This window comes from Tachyglossus aculeatus, chromosome 14, assembly GCF_015852505.1.
Source record: "Tachyglossus aculeatus isolate mTacAcu1 chromosome 14, mTacAcu1.pri, whole genome shotgun sequence".
NCBI classification, from domain to species: Eukaryota; Metazoa; Chordata; class Mammalia; order Monotremata; family Tachyglossidae; genus Tachyglossus; species Tachyglossus aculeatus.
Genome location: NC_052079.1, coordinates 50,187,550 through 50,211,178, shown reverse-complemented (window position 1 = coordinate 50,211,178; position 23,629 = coordinate 50,187,550). Strand labels below are relative to the sequence as shown.

Here is a 23,629-nt window from a genome sequence, read left to right as displayed (position 1 = left end):
GGACAACCTGATCCCCTTGTAACCTCCCCAGCGCTTAGAACAGTGCATTGCACATAGTAAGTACTTAATAAATGCCATCATTATTATTATTATTAAGTGGTATTTATTCATTCATTCAATCGAATTGAGCGCTTACTGTGTGCAGAGCAATGTACTAAGCGCTTGGAAAGGACAATTCAGCAACCGACAGAGACAATCCTTACCCAACAATGGGCTCATTATTGAGTGCTTACCATGTGCGGAGCACTGTACTGAATGTTTGGAAAGTACAGTTCAGCAATAAAGAGAGACAATCCCTGCCCACACCGGGTTTACAGTCTACAAAGGGGGAGACAGACATCAAAACAAGTAAACAGACATCAATATCAATAAATAGAATTATTGATCTATACATATGTACATAAGTGCTGTGGGGCCGGGGGAAGGGCGAGGGGAGTGAGTTGAGGTGATGCGGAAGGGAGGGGAAACTGAGGAAAAGGGGGGGCTTAGTCTGGGAAGGTCTCTTGGAGGAGGTGAGTCTTCCCCAATTAAGCCCGCTCTTCCTGGTTCCCTCTCCCTCCTGTGTCATCTGTGCACTTGGATCCGTGACTTTTGGGCATTTGATATTTGATCTTCCTGCATCCCACAGCATTTACGTGCATATCTTTAAATTTTGTAGTATAAATTATTTATATTAAGGTCTGTCTCCCCCCGCCCGCCCCCAGACTGTAAGCTCATTGGAGGCAGGAAATGTGTCTTCCAACTTTGTCGTATTGTCCTCTCTCAAGTTCTTAGTGCAATGCTCTATACACAGTAAGTGTTCAATAAATACCATTGATTGATTGCTCTGCATACGGTAAGCGCTTAATAAATATCATTGATGATGATGATGACCCAGATCAAAATGGAAAGGATCAAATCAAGAACTAGGAGTTCTTTGCCAACCTAGAGCGAAGACTTGTTGAATGATTGCTGTCAAATCAGTTAAGCCCTCTGGCCCTCTCTTCCCCACCTGAAATAGGAAAAGAAAATAGGAGAATCATTGTACTGACTGACTTCACAGGGGTACCTAAGTTGGAAAATGTCCAAATCCTCCGATTATCCCACTTCCTCACGATGCCCGTTTTACTTCCTGAGCAGATGCGGCCCTGGAGAAGAGTTTTGCGTGTGAACTGAAAGCAGCATGGCTCAGTGGAAAGAGCACGGGCTTTGGAGTCAGAGGTCGTGGGTTCAAATCCCGGCTCCACCAACTGTCAGCTGTGTGATTTGGGGCAAGTCACTTAACTTCTCTGTGCCTCAGTTACCTCATCTGTAAAATGGGGATTAAAACTGTGAGCCCCCCGCCGTGGGACAACCTGATCACCTTGTAACCTCCCCAGCGTTTAGAACAGTGCTTTGCACATAGTAAGCGCTTAACAAATACCATTATTATTAACCCCTTCAGCTGCCTTTAAAAGATGCCACTGGAGAAAGGGTGTGAACAAATACCGTTATTATTATTATTATTAACCCCTTCGGCCCCTTCTTTCCTCTCCCCCTCGTCCCCCTCTCCATCCCCGTCTTACCTCCTTCCCTTCCCCACAGCACCTGTATATATGTATATATGGTTGTACATATTTATTACTCTGTTTATTTATTTATTTATTTATTTTACTTGTACATTTCTATCCTACTTATTTTATTTTGTTGGTATGTTTGGTTCTGTTCTCTGTCTCCCCCTTTTAGACTGTGAGCCCACTATCGGGTAGGGACTGTCTCTATGTGATGCCAATTTGTACTTCCCAAGCGCTTAGTACAGTGCTCTGCACATAGTAAGCGCTCAATAAATACGATTGATTGATTGATTGATTCGGCGGCCTTTAAAAGATGCCACTGGGTGTGATGAGGGGGGGGAAGGTAGCAAAGCACCCAAATTAAGAGGTGGGAGAGAAGGAGGGAGGAAAAGTCGATTTGAAATCTTTTTTTATTAAGGAGCATAACGCAGGAGTCATCCTCGGTGAATGAGTAACCGCATGAGCCCAGAGTATGAAGCTCCCTTGCATATTAGCTGCGGGGGTGGGGCTGGATTTCGCTTTCCACAGTTTATTGCTGGAAAGTGGGTGGGCGGGAAGATCCTGCACTGCCCTTGCTGAGGCCAAGGGTGACCTCACCCCCTTCAGTTTAAGCAGTCAGTTTAGGAGCCTGCCAGATTCAATCAATCATATTTATTGAGCGCTTACAGTGTGCGAACCACTTAGGGATACAAGAAAGCTCTTACGATATTTACTAAGTGCTTATTTTATGTCAAGCACTGGGTCAGATAGAAATCAGTCAGGTCCGAGACAGTCCAGTCCCACGTGAATGCCCTCCCTCCTCAAATCTGACAATAATAATAATAATAATGGTATTTGTTAAGTGCTTACTATGTGCAAAGCACTGTTCTAAGCACTGGGAAGGTTACAAGGTGATCAGATTGTCCCATTTGGGGCTCACAGTCTTAATCCCCATTTTCCAGATGAGGGAACTGAGGGACAGAGAAGTTAAGTGACTTGCCCGTAGTCACACAGCTGACAATTGACGGAGCCGGGATTTGAACCCATGACCTCTGACTCCAAAGCCCGGGCTCCTTCCACTGAGCCACACTGCTTCTCTAATAATGGCATTTATTAAGCGCTTACTATGTGCAAAGCCCTGTTCTAAGCACTGGGGAGGTTACAAGGTGATCAGGCTGTCCCACGGGGCGGCTCACAGTCATAATCCCCATTTTACAGATGAGGTAACTGAGGCCCAGAGAAGTGAAGTGGCTTGCCCAAAGTCACACAGCTGACAAGTGGCAGAGCTGGGATTTGAACCCATGACCTCTGACTCCAAAGCCTGGGCTCTTTCCACTGAGCCATGCTGCTTCTCTAAAGTCTTATTTCAATTTCCTCCACGAGGCCTTCCCTGACTGAGCCCTCCCTTCCTCTTCTCCCACACCTTTCTGAGTCACTATGACTTGTCTTCTAGACTGTGAGCCCACTGTTGGGTGGGGACTGTCTCTATATGTTGCCAACTTGTACTTCCCAAGCGCTTAGTACAGTGCTCTGCACACAGTAAGCATGCAATAAATCCGATTGATTGATTGATTGCCCCCTTTATTCATCCCCCCTCCCAGTTCCACAGCCCTTCCGTAAACTGTAATTTATTTATTCATCTTCATTCATTCATTCATTCAATCGTATTTATTGAGCGCTTACTGTGTGCAGAGCACTGTACTAAGCGCTTGGGAAGTACAAGTTGGCAACATATAGAGACAGTCACTACCCAACAGCGGGCTCACAGTCTAGAAGGGGGAGACAGACAACAAAACTCAACATATTAACAAAATAAAATAAATCGAATAAATATGTACAAATAAACTAAATAAATAGAGTAATAAATATGTACAAACATATATACATATATGCATTATATATATAATTTTAATAATTATTTTAGTAGTAATGATGGCATGTTTTAAGCGCTTACTATGTGCAAAGCACTATTCTAAGTCCTGGGGAGGTTACAAGGTGATCGGGTTGTCCCACGGGGGGGCTAACAGTCTTAATTCCCATTTTACAGATAAGGGAACCCAGGCCCAGAGAGGTGCAGTGACTTGCCCAAAGTCACACTGCTGACAATTGGCTGAGCCGGGATTTGTCTGTCTTAATGCCTGTCTCCCACTCTTGACTGTAAGCTCATTGTGGGCAGGGAATGTGTCTGCCTAGTGTTATATTGTACTCTCCTAAGCGCTTAGTACAATGCCTTGCACACAGTAAACGCTCAAAAAATATGATTGAATGAATGAAGGAAATTAGGAGAAACACCTAGGGAGGCAGCGTGGCTTAATGGAAAGAATTCGGGCCTGGAAGTCAAAGGACCTGATTTCTAATCCCGGCTCTGCCTCGTGTCTGCTGTGTGACCTCGGACAACTCACTTCACTTCTCTGTGCCTCAGTTACCTCATCTGTAAAATGGGGATTAAAACTGTGAGCCCCCCGTGGGACAACCTGATCACCTTGTAACCTCCCCAGCGCTTAGAACAGTGCTTTGCACATAGTAAGTGCCTAACAAATACCATCATTATTATTATGACCTTGTTTCTACACCAGCACTTAGAACAGTGCTTGGCACATAGTAAGCACTTAAATACCATAATTATTATTATTGTTATGAGGTTTTGAATCTCCATTTTAAAGTTGAGGTCATTCATTCGATCGTATTTATTGAGCACTTACTTTGTGCAGAGCACTGTACTAGGCGCTTGGGAAGTCCAAGTTGGCAACATCTAGAGATGGTCCTTACCCAACAGCGGGCTCACAGTCTAGAAGGGGGAGACAGAGAACAAAACAAAACATATTAACAAAATAAAATAAATAGAACAAATATGTACAAATAAAATTAATAAATGCATGCAATTGTATTTATTGAGTGCTTACTGTGTGCAGAGCACTGTACTAAGCGCTTGGGAAGTACAAGTTGGCAGCATATAGAGACGGTCCCTACCCAACAGTGGGCTCACACTCTAGAACGGGGAGACAGAGAACAAAACAAAACATATTAACAGAATAAAATAAATAGAATAGATATGTACAAGTAAAATAAATAAATAAATTAATAGAGTAATAAATGCGTACAAACATATAATAAATAAGAATAAATAGAATAAAATAAATAGAATAAATATGTACAAGTAAAATCAATAAATAAATTAATAGAGTAATAAATACGTACAAACATATATACATATATACAGGTGCTGTGGGGAAGGGAAGGAGGTAAGGCGGGGGGGTGGAGAGGGGGTGGAGGGGGAGAGGAAGGAGGGGGCTCAGTCTGGGAAGGCCTCCTAAAGGTCATCGAGGTGCAGGGAAGTTAAGTGACTTGCCCAAGGTCACACGGCAGAAAAATGACAGTGTCAGGATTAGAATCCAGGTCCGCTGACTCCCGGGACCAGGCTCTGTCCACTGGTCCATGACACTTCCACACTGCCTATGATTAGAAGACAATGTTGCCAGGGGTAAAAGTGTTGCTCCCTGACCTTCATCTTGTGGGGGACTTCAGGCATCAGTTTCCCCAACTCGAAAACCAGGATCACCTTGAGGGGTACTACAGGATTTAAGTGGTTTTTCCACACAGACATTCAATCAATGCTAATAAATCAATCAATAGCATTTATCCACACCTCCTGTGTGCACAGCATCGTCCCAGCAGTTGTTGTTGTCTTATGCTGTCGAGTCGTGTCCGACCCATGGCGACGCCACGGACGCATCTCTCCCAGGACGCCCCACCTCCATCTGCCGTCATTCTGGTAGTGGATCATCATCATCAATCGTATTTATTGAGCGCTTACTGTGTGCAGAGCACTGTACTAAGCGCTTGGGAAGTACAAGTTGGCAACATGTAGAGACGGTCCCTACCCAACAGTGGGCTCACAGTCTAAAAGGGGGAGACGGAGAGGATCCTTGGATATAAATACAGAAGCGGTTTATCATTGTCTCCTTCCGCGCAGTTAACCTGAGTCTCCGCCCTGGACCCTCTCCCATGTCGCTGCTGCCCAGCCCAGGTGAGTTTTGACTCGTAACATCATCAATCGTATTTATTGAGCGCTTACTTATTTACTTACTTACTTATTACTTATTTATTGAGCGTAACAGATTTCCTTCCGCTCGTTAGCCACTGCCCAAGCGAGGAATGGCATGGGTAGGTCTCTGCTTGACTCTTCCTCCCATAGTTGAGACTTTTAGAGGGCTGAAAACTCTCCAGGTGCGACCCTGAGAGGGGGTCCCAAAGGTGGGGAAATGATGAATTGGTTGGGGAAGGCCTCCTGGAGGAGATGCGATTTTGGTTAGGGCTTTGAAGATGGGAAGAGCTGTGATCGGTCAGATGTGAAGTGGGGAGAGAATCCCACACACGAGGGAAGAGGTCGGTGGTCACATCATCAATCGTATTTATTGAGTGCTTACTATGTGCAGAGCACTGGACTAAGTGCTTGGGAAGTACAAATTGGCAACATATAGAGACAGTCCCTACCCAACAGTGGGCTCACAGTCTAAAAGGGGGAGACAGAGAACAAAACCAAACATACTAACAAAATAAATAGAATAGATATGTACAAGTAAGATAAATAAATAAATAAATAGAGTAATAAATATGTACAAACATATATACATCTATACGGGTGCTGTGGGGAAGGGAAGGAGGTAAGATGGGGGGGATGGAGAGGGGGACGAGGGGGAGAGGAAGGAAGGGGCTCAGTCTGGGAAGGCCTCCTGGAGGAGGTGAGCTCTCAGCGGGGCCTTGAAGGGAGGAAGAGAGCTAACTTGGCGGATGGGCAGAGGGAGGGCATTCCAGGCCCGGGGGATGACGTGGGCCGGGGGTCGATGGCGGGACAGGCGACAGGTGGTGGGAGAGACAAGAACAAGGCGCAGGGAGTAGGTTAGTTTGAGAATAATAATAACAATAATAATAATGATGGCATTTGTTAAGCGCTTACTATGTGCAGAGCACGGTTCTAAGCGCTGGGGGGGATACAAGGTGATCAGGTTGTCCCACGGGGGGCTCACAGTCTTAATCCCCATTTTACAGATGAGGTGACTGAGGCTCAGAGAAGTTAAGTGACTTGCCCAAGGTCACACAGCAGATGTGGCAGAGGCGGGATTCGAACCCATGACCTCTGACTCCAAAGCCCGGGCTTTTTCCACTGAGCCATGCTGCTTCTCACGTGAGCTAGGGTGTCGTGGGGAGGGAGATCGGATAAGTGGGCGGGAGAGAGCAGATTGTGTGCCTTAAAGGTGTGCCTTTTAGACTGTGAGCCCACTGTTGGGTAGGGACTGTCTCTATATGTTGCCAACTTGGACTTCCCAAGCGCTTAGTACAGTGCTCTGCACACAGTAAGCACTCAATAAATACGATTGATGATGATGATGATTTCCACAGATAGGCTACGGTATTTGTGACTCCTATTAAGTTGTCGATCAGAGAATTAAGTGGGGGTGGGAAATATCTTTTTTTTTTTTTTTTTTAAAGAAAACTTGGGGTTCATTATCAGCCTTCAAAGAATTCGGCTCAAGCCCTGAGCGGGGAAGATGGAGGTTATTAACTGCAACGCCTTACCGATGCTCTGTTTGGAAGAAAACCCCGCCGTCCCTCCCTGGGTGCAAGCCAAGAAAATGGAGGCTCTGAAGAAAAGCTCGCAGAATCCGGCGTGTATCTTTTGTGGTGTTCATCAGCCGCTTACTATATTCCAGTACTTAATCAATCAATCATATTTATTGAGCGCTTACTATGTGCAGAGCACTGTACTAAGTGCTTGGGAAGTACAAATTGGCAACATATAGAGACAGTCCCTACCCAACATTGGGCTCACAGTCTAAAAGGGGGAGACAGAGAACAAAACCAAACATACTAAAATAAAATAAATAGAATAGATATGGGGGTTAAGGCTGTGAGGCCCCCATGGGACAGGGACTGTGTCCAACCCAATTTGCTTGTATCCATCCCAGTGCTTAGTTCAGTGCTTGGCACATAGTAAGCACTCAGCAAATACCACAGTTATTATTATTATTATTATTATTGTCACTGGGGTAGATGCAGCATGAGAAGCAGCATGGGAAAGTGGATAGAGCACGGGCCTGAGCGTCAGGAGGTCATCATCATCATCATCAATCGTATTTATTGAGCGCTTACTGTGTGCAGAGCACTGTACTAAGTGCTTGGGAAGTACAAATTGGCAACATATAGAGACAGTCCCTACCCAACAGTGGGCCAGCTCCGCCACGTTTCTGCGGTGTGACCTTGGTTGAGCCACTTCACTTCTCTTTGCCTCAGTCACCTCATCTGTAAAATGGGGATTGAGACTGTGAGCCCCATGTGGGACAGGGACTACGTCCAACCCAATTTGCTCGTATCCACACCAGTGCTTAGAACGGTGCCTGGCACAAAGTAAGCGCTTAACAAATGCCACAGTTATTATTATTATACAAGATCATGTTGGACACAGTCCACGCCCTTCACGAGGTTTACAGTTCTTCATAATAATAATAATAGCATTTATTAAGCGCTTACTATGTGCAAAGCACTGTTCTAAGCGCTGAAGTAGGAGTTCGTACAGTAGGAGTTCAATAAATACCACTGATTCATTCATTCAATCGTATTTATTGAGCGCTTACTGTGTGCAGAGCACTGTACTAAGTGCTTGGGAAGTACAGGTTGGCAACATATAGAGACGGTCCCTACCTAAGAGCGGGCTCACGGATTGAAGTGACTACAAGTGAGAGTGTGGGGTTTTCGAGCCTGTTGTTGGGTAGAGATTGTCTCTATTCGTTGCTGAATTGTACTTTGCAAGCACTTAGTACAACACAGGAAGCGCTCAATAAATACGATTGAGTGAATGAATGACAGAGACTGCGCTTTGAAGCAGGTGGGAGACAGACTGCAAAAAATAGGAAGCAAAGAGGCACTGTCAATTAATCAATGTATTTATTGAGTGCAAACTGTGTGAAGAACACTGTGCCAGGCTCTTGGGAGTAAATAGAGGTGACCCCGCCCCCAAAGAGTTTACAATCAATCAATCAATCAATCAATTGTATTTATTGAGCGCTTATTGTGTGCAGAGCACTGTACTAAGCGCTTGGGAAGTCCAAGTTGGCAACATATAGAGACAGTCCCTACCCAACAGTGGGCTCACAGTCTAGAAGGGGGAGACAGAGAACAAAACCAAACATACTAACAAAATAAAATAAATAGAATAGATAGGTACAAGTAAAATAAATAAATAAATAGAGTAATAAATATGTACAGTCTAACAGTCATTAATATAAATGTAAATGTAAATGACTGTTACAGTCTAACAGTCATTAATATAAATGTAAATGTAAATGACTGTTACAGTCTAACAGTCATTAATATAAATAAATAATAAATAATGATGGCATTTATTAAGCGCTTACTATGTGCAAAGCACTGTTCAAAGCACTGGGGAGGTTACAGGGTGATCAGGTTGTCCCACGGGGGGCTCCCAGTCTTAATCCCCATTTTACAGATGAGGTAACTGAGGCCCAGAGAAGTTAAATGCCTTGCCCAAAGTCACACAGCTGACAAGTGGCGGAGCCGGGATTTGAACCCATGACCCCAAAGCCCAGGCTCTTTCCCCCGAGCCACACTGCTTCTCTATGACGGAAAGGGGGGAGCAATGACTAGAAATGAGTAGAGTGATCAAGCAGGGACAAAAAAAACCCCATAGGGTCCCTCGTCAGAGACATTGCAGGGAGCGCGGAGAAGCAGGGTGGGCCAGTGGGTAGAGCAGGAGTCTGGGTTCTAATGCCGGCTCTGCCACTTGTCGGCTGTGTGACCTTGGGCGAATCGCTTCACTTCTCTGTGCCTCAGTGCTGTCGCTTGAAAAATGGGGATTAAAACTGCGGGCCCCAGGTGGGACAGGGACCTGCCTGATTACCTTGCATCTACCTCAGCACTTAGTAGGGTGCCTGGCACATAGGGCTTTACAAATAGTATATATTAAAATAAAAAACAGGTTAATAGTATATATTAAATATATACTATTATATATTTAGTATGTATATACTAAATATATATATACTAAATATATATGCTATAATATAATATAGTATATATTAAATAGTATATATTAAATATTAAATAGTCCCCCTTTTAGACTGTGAGCCCACTGTTGGGTAGGGACTGTCTCTATGTGTTGCCAATCTGTACTTCCCAAGCGCTTAGTACAGTGCTCTGCACATAGTAAGCGCTCAATAAATACGATTGATTGACTGATTGATTGATTGATTAAAATAAAAAACGCCCCACCGTTTTTCTGCTCCTGAAGGCCATCCAAAGAGGCTCTTTAACGGATGCTCCCCAGCATGTATCATCGGCTCCATGGATAGAGTGAGCCAAAAGATTGCTCACATGAAACCGGCCAAGTATAGTTGCAGCGGTCAGGAAAACAACCTGGTGAGAAGCCTCGGGGCGAAGGGGGGGAGAGTTGGGGAGACAAGTGAGGGGCGGAGAGGGAGCCCTGATGGCACATTTGCAGCGTGGCTCAGTGGAAAGAGCCCGGGCTTTGGAGTCAGAGGTCATGGGTTCAAATCCCGGCTCCGCCAACTGTCAGCTGGGTGACTTCGGGCAAGTCACTTCTCCGGGCCTCAGTTACCTCATCTGGAAAATGGGGATGACGACTGTGAGCCTCCCGTGGGACAACCTGATCACCTTGTAACCTCCCCAGCGCTCGGAACAGTGCTGTGCACATAGTAAAGAGAAGCACAGAGAAGCAGCGGGGCTCAGTGGAAAGAGCCCGGGCTTTGGAGTCAGAGGTCATGGGTTCAAATCCCGGCTCCGCCAACTGTCAGCTGGGTGACTTCGGGCAAGTCACTTCTCCGGGCCTCAGTTACCTCATCTGGAAAATGGGGATGACGACTGTGAGCCTCCCGTGGGACAACCTGATCACCTTGTAACCTCCCCAGCGCTCGGAACAGTGCTGTGCACATAGTAAAGAGAAGCACAGAGAAGCAGCGTGGCTCAGTGGAAAGAGCACGGGCTTTGGAGTCAGAGGTCATGGGTTCAAATCCTGGCCCCACAGTTGTCAGCTGTTTGACTTTGGGCAAGTCACTTCACTTCTCTGGGCCTCAGTTGCCTCATCTGTAAAATGGGGATTAAAACTTTAAGCCCCCCGTGGGACAACCTGATCACCTTGTAACCTCTCCAGTGCTTAGAACAGTGCTTTGCACATAGCGCTTAATAAATGTCATTATTATTATTAGTAAGCGCTTAACAAATACCAACATTATTATTATTATTATTTGGGGAAGGAATGAGCCCACCCGGTGGAAACAGCACATAAGGGAGGCCCTTTAGAAACTTGGGCGCTACCCTCATTGATTATTATTTTTTGAATTGCCCTCAGTGTTTTAATCAATCAATCAATCAGTCGTATTTATTGAGTGCTTACTGTGTGCAGAGCACTGTACTAAGCGCTTGGGAAGTCCAAGTTGGCAAGTTTTAAGCATACTTGTCTGTTGTGTGACCTTGGAAAAATCACTTCACTTCTCTGGGCCTCACTCACCTCATCTGTAAAACGGCGAATAAGACGGTGATCGCCCTGTGGGACATGGATTGTGTCCACCCCGATTATTTTGTATCCACCACCGTGCTTAGTACAGGGCCAAAAACAATAATAAAGAAGCCCAAAGGCACAAAACCAGGACAATACATAATAAAACAAGAAAAAAGCTGCACCCAAATCAGGAAGTATCCAACCGAAGCTCATTCATTCAGTCGTATTTATTGAGAGCTTATTGCGTGCAAAGCACTGTACTAAGTTCTTGAAGTGGCCAGCAATAATAATAATAATAATAGCATTTATTAAGTACTTACTAGTGCAAAGCACTGTTCTAAGTGCTGGGGAGGTTAGCAAGGTGATCAGGTTGTCCCACGGGGGGGCTCACAGTCTTCATCCCCATTTTACAGATGAGGTAACAGAGGCCCAGAGAAGTTAAGTGACTTGCCCAAAGTCACACAGCTGATAAGTGGTGGAGCTGGGATTTGAACCCATGACCTCTGACTCCAAAGCCCAGGCTCTTTCCACTGAGCCACGCTGCTTCTCCAATCCCATCATGCTTCCCCTGCCAGCGTGTAGGTACTCCACAAATACTCTTTCTGCCACTCTAGATTTAAAAGCTAAGTTAAAGGTACGACCAACTCTGTCATATTGTACTCTCCCAAGTGCTTAGTACAGTGTTCTGCCCACAGTAAGCGCTCAATAAATATGATTGATTGATGTCAGAATAAGGCAGGTTGTAACTTGCAAATATGGGGAGTTTTCTTCCTACTAACCCCTATCTTTTAACTAATCTTCTCCTTCTAGCCAAGGGGCATATTTTTTTACCAGGCCCTGAAAGGAATAAGAATGAATGATTAGGGTACTTGTCTTTTTAATGGTATTTGTTAAGTGTTTACTATGTGCCAGGCATTATACTAAGGGCTGGGGTAGATACAGGCAAATCAGTCCCTGTCCCACATGGTGCTCACAGTCTTCACCCCCATTTTAAGGATGAGGAAACGGAGGCCCAGAGAAGTGAAGTGACTTGTCCAAGGACACACAGCAGAGAAGTGGCAGAACCGGGATTAGAACTCAGGTCCTTCTGCTTCCCAGGCCCGTGCTCTACCCGGGAGGCTGCGCTGCTTCCCATTCATTCCTTCTTTCATTCATCATCATCATCAATCGTATTTATTGAGCGCTTACTATGTGCAGAGCGCTGTACTAAGCGCTTGGGAAGTACAAATTGGCAACGTATAGAGACAGTCCCTACCCAACAGTGGGCTCACAGTCTAAAAGGGGGAGACAGAGAACAAAACCAAGCATACTAACAAAATAAAATAAATAGGATAGATATGTACAAGTAAAATAAACACTTCTGCACCCCGAGGGTGTGGCAGGGAAGAATCCATCTGATGGTTAATAAATTCATCTGATGGTTGGGTCGCAATGGGATTGATTGGCAGCAGGGCACAGGGTGATGGCGGGTGGAAGGGTGGCAGAAGCGGAGAATAAAATAGCAGCTGCTGCAATCAGGCTTTTCTCCATATTGAACGCTGGGATCAGGCACGGGCTTTTATGCCTCCCCTTTCAGGATGTTAATTCCCAATGCTCTATTATTCTGTTGTTTCCGAAGGCGATTGAGAAGGTGGAATTGGAAAAGAGGCATTTAAGAGAGCACTTCCGTGGCATCGAAGGAGACCGAGGCAAACCTACTTTCTAATAGCGTTACTTTGGGGATTTATTTTTTGTAATGAGTATGGCACTGGGGACTCTAGATAAGTAATCTCTTGGCTTTCTAACACAAAGGGGCAGGTTCTGTTGTCCCCTTCCAAAAGAGCCCAAGGTCAGAATATCTTCTGGCGCTGAGCCCTGGATCATATTAACAGTAGCATCTCAAGGAGTGCTCTGTCTGGCCTGGCACAGTGTAATCTTATACAATGTAATAATAATAATAACGATAATAATTGTGGTACTTGTTAAGCGCTTACTATGTGCCAAGCACTGTTCTAAGCATTGGAGTAGACACAAGGTAATAAAGTTGGACATAATCTCTGTCCCACATGGGGCTCACACTCTTAATCCCCGTTTTACAGATGAGGGAATTGAGGTCCAGAGAAATGATAATAATAATAATAGTGGTATTTATTAAGCACTTACTATGTGCCAAGCACTGTTCTAAGCGCTGGGGTAGATTCAATCAATCAATCAATCAATCGTATTTATTGAGCGCTTACTGTGTGCAGAGCACTGTACTAAGCGCTTGGGAAGTACAAGTTGGCAACATATAGAGACAGTCCCTACCCAACAGTGGGCTCACAGTCTAAAACGGGGAGACAGAACAAAACCAAACATACTAACAAAATAAAATAAATAGAATAGATATGTACAAGTAAAATAAATAAATAAATAGAGTAATAAATATGTACAAGCATATATACAGGTGCTGTGGGGAAGGGAAGGAGGTAAGATGGGGGGATGGAGAGGGGAATGAGGGGGAGAGGAAGGATTCAAGGTAATCAGATCATCCCACATGGGGCTCACAGTCTTAATCCCCATTTTACAGATGAGGTAACTGGGGCAAAGAGAAGTGAAGTGACTTGCCCAAAGTCACACAGCTGACAAGTGGCAGAGGCGGGATTAGAACCCACAATCTCTGACTCCCAAGCCCGGGCTCTTTCCACTAAGCCACGCTGCTTCTCTAGTGATTTGATGTGGGCAAGTGATGCGACTTATCCTAGGTCACACATAGCAGACGTATGGCAGAGCAGGGATTCGAACCTAGGTCCTTCTGACACCCGGGCTTTATCCGCTAAGCCACGCTGCTTCTCCGAATGACTGAATGTGGGCAGGGAATTTGTTAGTTTATTGTTGTGTTGTACTCTCCCCAGTGTTTACTACAGTGCTCTGCACATGGTAAGCACTCATTAAATATGATTGAATGAAATATCTGGACTTTCACGTGCATGTAATAATAATAATAATAATGATGGCATTTATTAAGCGCTTACTATGTGCAAAGCACTGTTCTAAGCGCTGGTAAAAATAATAATGATGGCAAAAAAATAATAATGATGGCATGTCCCTGAAACTCTTCATCTCCAAGTTCTCTGTCTCCCCCTTTTAGACTGTGAGCCCACTGTTGGGTCGGGACTGTCTCTATATGTTGCCAACTTGTACTTCCCAAGCGCTTAGTACAGTGTTCTGCACACAGTAAGCGCTCAATAAATACGATTGTTGATGATGATGTTGATGACGATGGTAAAATTGTACTAATGTCAGGAGGTGGCAGTGGACTCCATCATTACATATAACTTGTTTTCCTTTCTCCCCATTTTCAAAGCCTTATTGAGGTCACACCTCCTCCAAGTGTTGTCCCACGGGGGGCTCACAGTCTTAATCCCCATTTTACAAATCGTTTTTCCCACTCCCCTTCCCTTCTGTGTCTGTGTGTTTGGGTCTCTGACCGTTGGGCATTTGATGTTTGCCCCACCCTCAACTCCATAGCACTAATATATATCATCATCAATCGTATTTATTGAGCGCTTACTATGTGCAGAGCACTGTACTAAGCGCTTGGTATATATACCAAGATATATATATATATATCTTTAAGTCTGCCCTTTTAACTGTAAGCTTGTGGGCAGGGAACCCGTCGGCCAATTCTACTGCATTGTACTCTCCCAAGCACTAAGTGCTCTGCAAACAGTAAATGCTCAATAAATGCGATTGATTGATGGATCGATAGACTGTAAACTCGTTGTAGGAAGCAGCATGACTCAGTGGCAAGAGCCCGGGCTTTGGAGTCAGAAGTCATGGGTTCAAATCCCGGCTCTGCCAATTGTCAGCTGTGACTTTGGGCAAGTCACTTCACTTCTCTGTGCCTCAGTTACCTCATCTGTAAAATGGGGATGAAGACTGTGAGCCTCCCGCGGGACAATCTGGTCACCTTGTAACCTCCCTAGCGCTTAGGACAGTGCTTTGCATGTAGTAAGTACTCAACAAATACCAACATCATTATTATTATTATTATTATTATTATTATTATCATTATTACCAGAGAAGTGGATAGAGCACGGGCCTGGGAATCCAAAGGTCATGGGTTCTAATCCCAGCTCCACCACTTGTCTGCTGTGTGGCCTTAGGCAAGTCACTTCACTTCTCTGTGCCTCAGTTACTCCATCTCTAAAATGGGGATTGAGACTGCAAGCCCCACATGGGACAGGGACTATGTCCAACCCGATTTGCTTTTCTTCACCCCAGCGCTTAGTACAGAGTCTGGCACATAGTAAGCGCTTAACCAATACCATCATTATTATTATTATTACTACCAACTCAGTTGGTAGTACTTAGAACAGTAGCTTAGAACTGTGCTTCAGTGCTTAGAACAGTGCTTTGCACATAGTAAGCACTTAATAAATGCCATTATTATTATTATTGTATTGTACTCTCCCAAGCGCTTAGTAAAGTGCTCTGCACACAGTAAGCCCTCATTAAATACGATTGATGGATTGATTGATAGACTGTAGACTCATTGTAGGCAGGGCATGTGTCTACCAACTCACTCTCCCAAGCGCTTAGAAGAGTGCTCTGCATACAGAAAGCGCTTAATAAATACTGATGATGATAATGATGGTGATTATGATGGTAAGCTCCTTTGCTTCCTGCAGGCAAGGGAAAAAAGAAGTCAAGAGGGCCTGGTCAGAAGCAGGTGCTGAGCAGGAGGCCAATCTTCTCAGACCTATCAGCCCGGAGAAAGATCTCTGCTAAGAGGGTAAGGCAGCTAAGCCATTCCATGGAGTAGTTTCCTCCCTTTTTTATGGTATTTTTAATGTGCTCACTATAATAATAATAATAATAACAATAATGGTATTTGTTAAGCGCTTACTCTGTGCCAAGCACTGTTCTAAGCGTAGGGGTCAATACAAAGGTTATCAGGTTGTCCCACGTGGGAACTCCCGTTTTATAGTCGAGGTAAGTGAGGCACTGAGAAGTTAAGTGACTTGCCTAAAGTCACGCAGCTGACAAGTGGCAGAGCCAGAATTAGAACCCACGACCTCTGACAATGCGCTAGGCACTTTTCTAAGCGCTGAGGGAGATACAAGGTAATCAGGTTGCACGCAGTCCAGGTTCCACATGGGGCTCACGGTTATAATCCCCACTTGACCGATGAGGTAACTGAGACACAGAGAGGTGAAGCGACTTCCCCAAGGTCACACAGCAGACAAGCGGAAGAGCCAATACTAGACCCCAGGTCCTTCTGATTCTCAGGCCCGTGCTCTAGCCACAAACACTTCCCTGTATTTTCTCTTAGGGGTGTGGATTGAGTTTCACTCTTTGACGTTGGAGACACTTGACTTGCTGGTAAATTTTATCCTGGAATAGGCAGAGAGGAATGGAGGAGTCATCTACCACTGTTATTGACATTTCAGGTAGCGCAGCCCCTTTTAAACGGAGCCTAAATAAATACTGTATCATTTCACTTGCTCGCTCTGATGCATGAATTGGCAGATACTCTCATTCATCATCATCATCATCATCATCAATCGTATTTATTGAGCGCTTACTGTGTGCAGAGCACTGTACTAAGCGCTTGGGAGGTACAAGTTGGCAACATATAGAGACAGTCCCTACCCAACAGTGGGCTCACAGTCTAAAGGACTGTCCCCCTCTCATTCCCATTTTTACTAATGAGAGGGACAGGTCACAGAGGTTTAAGAGAAGCAGCGTGGCTCAGTGGAAAGAGCACGAGCTTTGGAGTCAGAGGTCGTGGGTTCAAATCCCCGCTCCGCCAATTGTCAGCTGTGTGACTTTGGGCAAGTCACTTCACTTCTCTGTGCCTCAGTTCCCTCATCTGTAAAATGGGGATTAAGACTGTGAGCCCCCCGTGGGACAACCTGATCACCTTGTAACCTTCCCAGCACTTAGAACAGTGCTTTGCACATAGTAAGTGCTTAATAAAGGCCATTATTATTATTATTATTATTATTTAAATGCCTTTTGAGGTTTGCGCCACCTAAAAGGAGCATCAGTATGCTCATACCCTATTGGTAAGGCAATAAGCATCTATGGAGAGCTAGCTGACAGGCTATATTGCATTTGTGGGTTTTTTTGTTTATTTTTGTTTTATGGTATTTCTTAAGCGCTTACTATGTGCCATTCATTCATTCATTCAATCGTATTTATTGAGCGCTTACTGTGTGCAGAGCACTGTACTAAGCACTTGGGAAGTACAAGTTGGCTGTACTAAGCACTGGTGCGGATATAAGACAGATGGGGCTCACAGTCAATCCCCCATTTTGCAGATGAGGTGACTGACACTAATGTAGAAAAAGTCCAGGGAAAATGTGGAAGAGGCAGACCCGCAGCTAGACGGACAGAAACCATAACAACGAAAAAGGAAGAGCCGTTAGCAAGCTTACCGATTATGGCAGAAGACAGGATGTTCTGGAGAAAATATATCCATAGATTTGCTATGAATCAGGAACAACTCGATCGCCCTTGATAATAATAATAATAATCAGACAATAGATGTTTATATTTGGAGAAGTCCAGTGGGGGGATCATTTAATTTTGATCTCAGGTTGTAAAATGGAAACAGATCTTGATAGGTAATTTATTTAGGAACTTTTACAAGTGCTCTTAGATTCTTGAGACCAACATGGTAGTCAAAGGTAGTATTAGAAGACCTTCCCAGACTAAGCCCCGCTTTTCCTCTGCTCCTCCTCCTCCCCTTCCCATCGCCCCGACTCCCTCCCTCTTCTGTACCCCCCTCCCCGCCCCACAGCACCTGTATATATATGAACATATTTGTTATTCTATTTATTACTGATGTGTATATATCTATAATTCTATTTATTTATGCTGATGCTATTGAAGCTGTCTGTCTCCCCCCTTCTAGACTTTGAGCCCGTTGTTGGGGAGGGATCGTCTCTATCTGTTGCCGAATTGTACTTTCCAAGCGCTTAGTACGGTGCCGTGCACGCAGTAAGCGCTCAATAAATACGATTGAATGAATGAATGAATGAATATTATAAACAGGTCTTATTTTAGCCCTCTTTGATGCTCTTTTCTTCTCTGCCAACCCCCCTTTTCCTTCCTTCCTTAGAACATAGAGGTGAAGAACCAGCTGGCCGAACTGTACCAGTACCCAGGATACCAGAAACACAAGCCGACGGAACTGCCTAATGAGGTGGCCTTGTTCGATATGGTGGCCAACGTAGTCCGGGCCCAAAGAAATACAGCCTGTTCCAAGGTACTTAGAGGCCTCCTGAGTGTCACCTTGGCACATGCCCAGTGGGGTTTGCGACTCACATCTGGGCAAATATATATGCCTATATGTATATCTAGATGTGTATGTAGATATATGTATTTGCCCAGATGTGTATGTGTGTGTATCTATCTATCTATATCTATCTATCTATCTATCTATACACACATACATACATATACATATGTACATACATATACACATATATCTATCTATCTATATATACACACATACATACATATACATATGTACATACATATACACATATATGTATATATATACTTAATAATAATAATAATAATGATGGTATTTGTTAAGCGCTTACTATGTGCAAAGCACCGTTCTAAGCGCCGGGGTAGATACAAGGTTATCAGGTTGCCCCACATGGGGCTCACAGTCTTCGTCCCCATTTTGCTGATGAGGGAACTGGGGCAAAGAGAAGTGAAGTGACTTGCCCCAGATCACACAGCTGACAAGTGGTGGAGCCGGGATTCGAACCCGTGACCTCTGACTCCAAAGCCCGGGCCCTTTCCACTAAGCCACGCTGCTTGCGTGTGTGTGTGTGTTTTTGTGCCACAGATAGGAAAGTACGCCTGATAATAACAATAATAATAATAATAATAATAATGGCATTTGTTAAGCACTTGCTCTTCATTCAGTCGTATTTATTGAGCTCTTACTGTGTGCAGAGCACTCTACTAAGCGCTTGGGAAGTCCAAGTTGGCAACATATAGAGACGGTCCCTACCCAACAAGGGGCTCACTGTCTAGAAGACTGTGTGCGAAGCACTGTTCTAGTTGAATGTGTATGGTCTATTAAACAACTTATTTCTTCGGATCCCACTGCTGATAAATTCATTCATTCATTCGTATTTATTGAGCGTTTATTGTGTGCAGACCACTGTACTAAGCGCTTGGAAAGTACTATTCAGTACAAATCAATCAATCAATCAATCGTATTTATTGAGCGCTTACTGTGTGCAGAGCACTGTACTAAGCGCTTGGGAAGTACAAGTTGGCAACATATAGAGACAGTCCCTACCCAACAGTGGGCTCACAGTCTAAAAGGGGGAGACGGAGAACAAAACCAAACATACTGACAAAATAAAATAAATGGAATAGATATGTACAAGTAAAATAAATAGAGTAATAAATATGTACAAACATATATACATATATACAGGTGCTGTGGGGAAAGGAAGGAGGTAAGATGAGGGGGTGGAGAGGGGGACGAGGGGGAGAGGAAGGAAGGGGCTCAGTCTGGGAAGGCCTACTGGAGGAGGTGAGCTCTCAGTAGGGCCTTGAAGGGAGGAAGAGAGCTAATAGAGACAATTCCTGCCCACAACGGGCTCACAGTCTAGAATGGGGGAGGCAGACATCAAAACAAGTAAACAGGCATCAGTAGCATCAATATTTCATAAATATTTCATGTCGGTCTTTCCCCATTAGAGTGTAAGTTCCTTGCGGGTGGGGAATGGGTCTTGGGTTTCTGTTACACTTTTCCAAATGCTTAGTACAGTGCCTTGCGTTCAGTAGGCGCTCAGTAAGTGCCAGTGCTGCTTTTGGAGGGGTCACTATGAGCGTCATTAAGGGTGCATTATGGAGTTGACGAGAGAGAGAGAGAGAATGGGATAATAAGTAGTGAAAAAAAGTCAACAAACAACCTAAGGAATATTGAGCTCACTTCAGGTCTCCTAAACTAGTTCTACCCCAAACCTTGGCTCAAAGAGAGCCACCCACTGGATCCCAGGAATGTTCTCCCTACCCCCTCTTGCTTCCCAAGGGTCGCAATCAAGGGACATTGTTTGAATAATTTTTTTTTGTTTATTTGCTATTTAATGGTAGTGGTTAAGCGCTTACTTTGAGCCAGGCACTATACTAAGTTTTACATTAAATACAAGATAATCAGATTAGACAAAGTCCCCCCACATGAGTCTCAGTCTAAATTGGAGAGAGGAAGATTTAATCCCCATTTTACAGAGGCGGTAACTGAGGCACACGGCAGGCAAATGGCAGAGGGGGGATTAGAACCCAAGTTCTTTGAGTCTCAGGCCTATGTGTGAGGTAGTGGAAAGAGCCCCTGGCTGGGAGTTAGAGGACCTGGAGACTTGTCCTGGCTCTGCCATTTGCCTGCAGGGTGACCTTGGGCAAGTCACTTCACTTCTCTGTCTCACTTTCCTCAGCTGTAAAGTGAGGATTCCTCCCTCCTACTTAGGCTGTAAGCCCCATGAGGGACAGGGATTGTGTTAGGCCTGATGATCTTGTATCTATCCTAGTGTTCAGTACAGTGCTTGGCAGATCATCATCGTCATCATCATCATCAATATGTTTTGTTTTTTGTTCTCTGTGTCCACCTTCTAGACTGTGAGCCAACTGTTGGGTAGAGACCGTCCCTGTATGTTGCCAACTTGTACTTCCCAAGCGCTTAGTACAGTGCCCTGCATACAGTAAGCGCTCAATAAATACGATTGAATGAATGAATGAATGAATCAATCGTATTTATTGAGCGCTTACTATGTGCAGAGCACTGTACTAAACGCTTGGGAAGTACAAATTGGCAACATATGGAGACAGTCCCTACCCAACAGTGGGCTCACAGTCTTAAAGGGGGAGACAGAGAACAAAACCAAACATACTAACAAAATAAAATAAATAGAATAGATATGTACAGGTAAAATAGAGTAATAAATATGTACAAACATATATACTTAACAAATACAACTATTATTAGTAGTAGAATATTATTTCCACTAGGCCACACTGCGATTCAGGATGCCCTTTAACTATTTTTTTTTGCCTATCAGTCACCCCATTTCAATTCACCATTCAGTAATTGGCCAGTATAAAACCATAACGTGGCTTTTGGTTTTTTGTGTTTTTTTTGTCAGCCTTCCTTGTCCCCAAGGGAACTGCAGAAATTCCTCACCTCTCCGGGCCCCAAAGCCATTCTGCTGGATACCTTCTGGTGGATATTTCTGGAAAGGTATCAGGTAGGCGGGGGAAAGAAAGATTTTCTTTCTCTTTTGCGTAATACTCTCAGTTCAATCCTTGAGCAAATGAAAACACCGTAAGGGCAAAATAGCTCTCCGATACCAGTTTCTAGGTCAATGGAAATGTCCCTCCAACCGCTGATTCTCCAGATGGTCTCTCCATTGAAAGGCTTGGCTCAGTGTTGCTCCCTTTATTCTCATCAGTGTTGCTTTCTATGGCTGAAAATCCTCAAGTTCATTGAACCCATCACTGGAGGTTTAATTAGCTGTTATCCCTCCCCCATTAGCTGTTTTCCCTCCCCCATTAGTTGTTCTCCCTCCCCCTTATACTCTGAGTCCCATGTGGGACTGTGTTTAATCTGATTATTTTAAATCTCCCCCGGTGCTTAACACAGTGGTTGGTTGATAGTGCTTAAATATTATTATTATTTTTAGTAGTAGTAGTACTTGTCATTGGCGAGGCATTGATTGGTAGATAGTGCTTAACATACTATTATTATATTATTATTAGATAGTGCTTAACAAATATTACTTCTATCATTATTAGTATTATTGATATTAGAAATAATAATTATCATTGGAGAGGCATTGTTTAACTTATTATAATTATAGAGGCATTGATTGGTAGGTAGTGCTTAACGTACTAATATTTATACTATCATTAGATAGTGCTTAACAAATACAACTACTACTATCATTATTAGAAAAGCAGCATAGCCTAATGGCAAGAGCACAGGCTTTGGAGTCAGAGGTCGTGGGTTCTAATCCTGGCTCCGCCACTTGTCTGCCGTGTGACCTTGGGCAAGCCACTTCATTTCTCTGTGCCTCAGTTACCTCAATCTGTAAAAATGGGGATTAAGACCGTGAGCCCCATGTGGGACAACCTGATTACCTTGCATATGCCCCAGTGCTTAGTACAGTGCTTGGCACATAGTAAGCACTTAACAAATCCCATAATAATAAAAATAATAATCAGTATTGATAATACTAATAGAAATAATAATTATATTATTTAGGCATCGTTTGATAGTTCTTAATTATTATTATTATTATTATTACATTGAATAGAACCCAGGCTTACCCTCCAGGTCATGCTTCTTTCAGGAGACAATTGTCCTTGCTCTCTGCCTTTTTATCACCAGATCTTCAGGCTTTTAGGTGGGCCTACAGATGTAATTATTTTTCTTCACTTTTTTTGGTAATCTTTTTTGTAATTATTTATTCTGCACTTTTTTTTGATAGCCAAATAAAGAGCTCCAGGGCCAGCTGTTCGATCGCATTGCCAGAAATTACACCTCCCTCCTACTTAACATTCCCAGGACTCACTATACAGAGGCCCTCTTGAAAGTGAGTATTGAGAAGGGCTACTTTTCAGTATGCCTGCAAGGGTAACCCATCAATCAATCAATCAGTCCTATTTATTGAGCGCATACTGTGTGCGAAGTATTGTACTAAGAACTTGGGAGAGTACAATGTAACGGAGTTGGTAGATACGTGCCGTGCCCGCAACAAGCTTACGGTCTTGCAGGGGAGACAGACATTAATGTAAATAAATACATTAAATTACGTATATGCTATGAGACTGAGGAAGGAGTGAATAAAGGGTGAAAATCAGAGAGGCAGTGTGGCCTAGTTGAGAGAGCATGGGCCTGGGAAGTAATCCCAGCTCTGCCACTTGTCTGCTGTGTGACCGCAGACAAATCACTTGATTTCTCTGTGCCTCAGTTACCTAATCTGTAAAACAGGGATTAAGACTGTAAACCCCATGTGGGACATTAGACATTGGACTGTGTCCAAACTGCTTATCTTGTTTCTACTGCAGTGCCTGGCACGTAGTAAGCATCTAATGCTAGTAAGCAGTTTACAGAAGACCGTAAGCTTCTCTATCTCTAGAGAAGCAGCGTGGCTCAGTGGAAAGAGCCCGGGCTTTGGAGTCAGAGGTCATGGGTTCAAATCCCGGCTCTGCCGATTGTCAGCTGTGTGACTTTGGGCAAGTCGCTTAACTTCTCTGGGCCTCAGTTCCCTCATCTGTCAATCAATCAATCAATCAATCAATCGTATTTATTGAGCGCTTACTGTGTGCAGAGCACTGTACTAGGCGCTTGGGAAGTACAAGTTGGCAACATATAGAGACAGTCCCTACCCAACAGTGGGCTCGCAGTCTAAAAGGGGGAGACAGAGAACAAAACCAAACATACTAACAAAATAAAATAAATAGAATAGATATGTACAAGTAAAATAAATAAATAAATAGAGTAATATTAAGACTGTGAGCCCCCTGTGAGACAACCTGATCGCCTTGTAACCTCCCCAGCGCTTAGAACAGTGCTTTGCACAGAGTAAGC

The 23,629-nt window shown here is 44.0% G+C and overlaps 1 protein-coding gene across 2 annotated transcripts in view; it reads left to right on the top strand.

Moving 5' to 3' along the window:
* The first annotated feature begins 7,005 nt into the window (after positions 1-7,005).
* FAM227A (family with sequence similarity 227 member A) overlaps positions 7,006-23,629 on the top strand; it is a 32,334-nt gene continuing 15,710 nt past the window's right edge. Inside the window, exons 1-7 of one of the 2 annotated variants that reach the window (XM_038756644.1) lie at positions 7,006-7,181; positions 9,853-9,944; positions 12,662-12,731; positions 15,696-15,799; positions 18,134-18,280; positions 21,183-21,284; positions 22,527-22,631. In XM_038756644.1, the coding sequence (XP_038612572.1) occupies positions 7,061-7,181; positions 9,853-9,944; positions 12,662-12,731; positions 15,696-15,799; positions 18,134-18,280; positions 21,183-21,284; positions 22,527-22,631 (741 nt within the window). In that variant the 5' untranslated portion in view covers positions 7,006-7,060. The remainder of the gene's footprint in view (positions 7,182-9,852; positions 9,945-12,661; positions 12,732-15,695; positions 15,800-18,133; positions 18,281-21,182; positions 21,285-22,526; positions 22,632-23,629) is intronic. The other variant, XM_038756645.1, reaches the window with a different exon arrangement.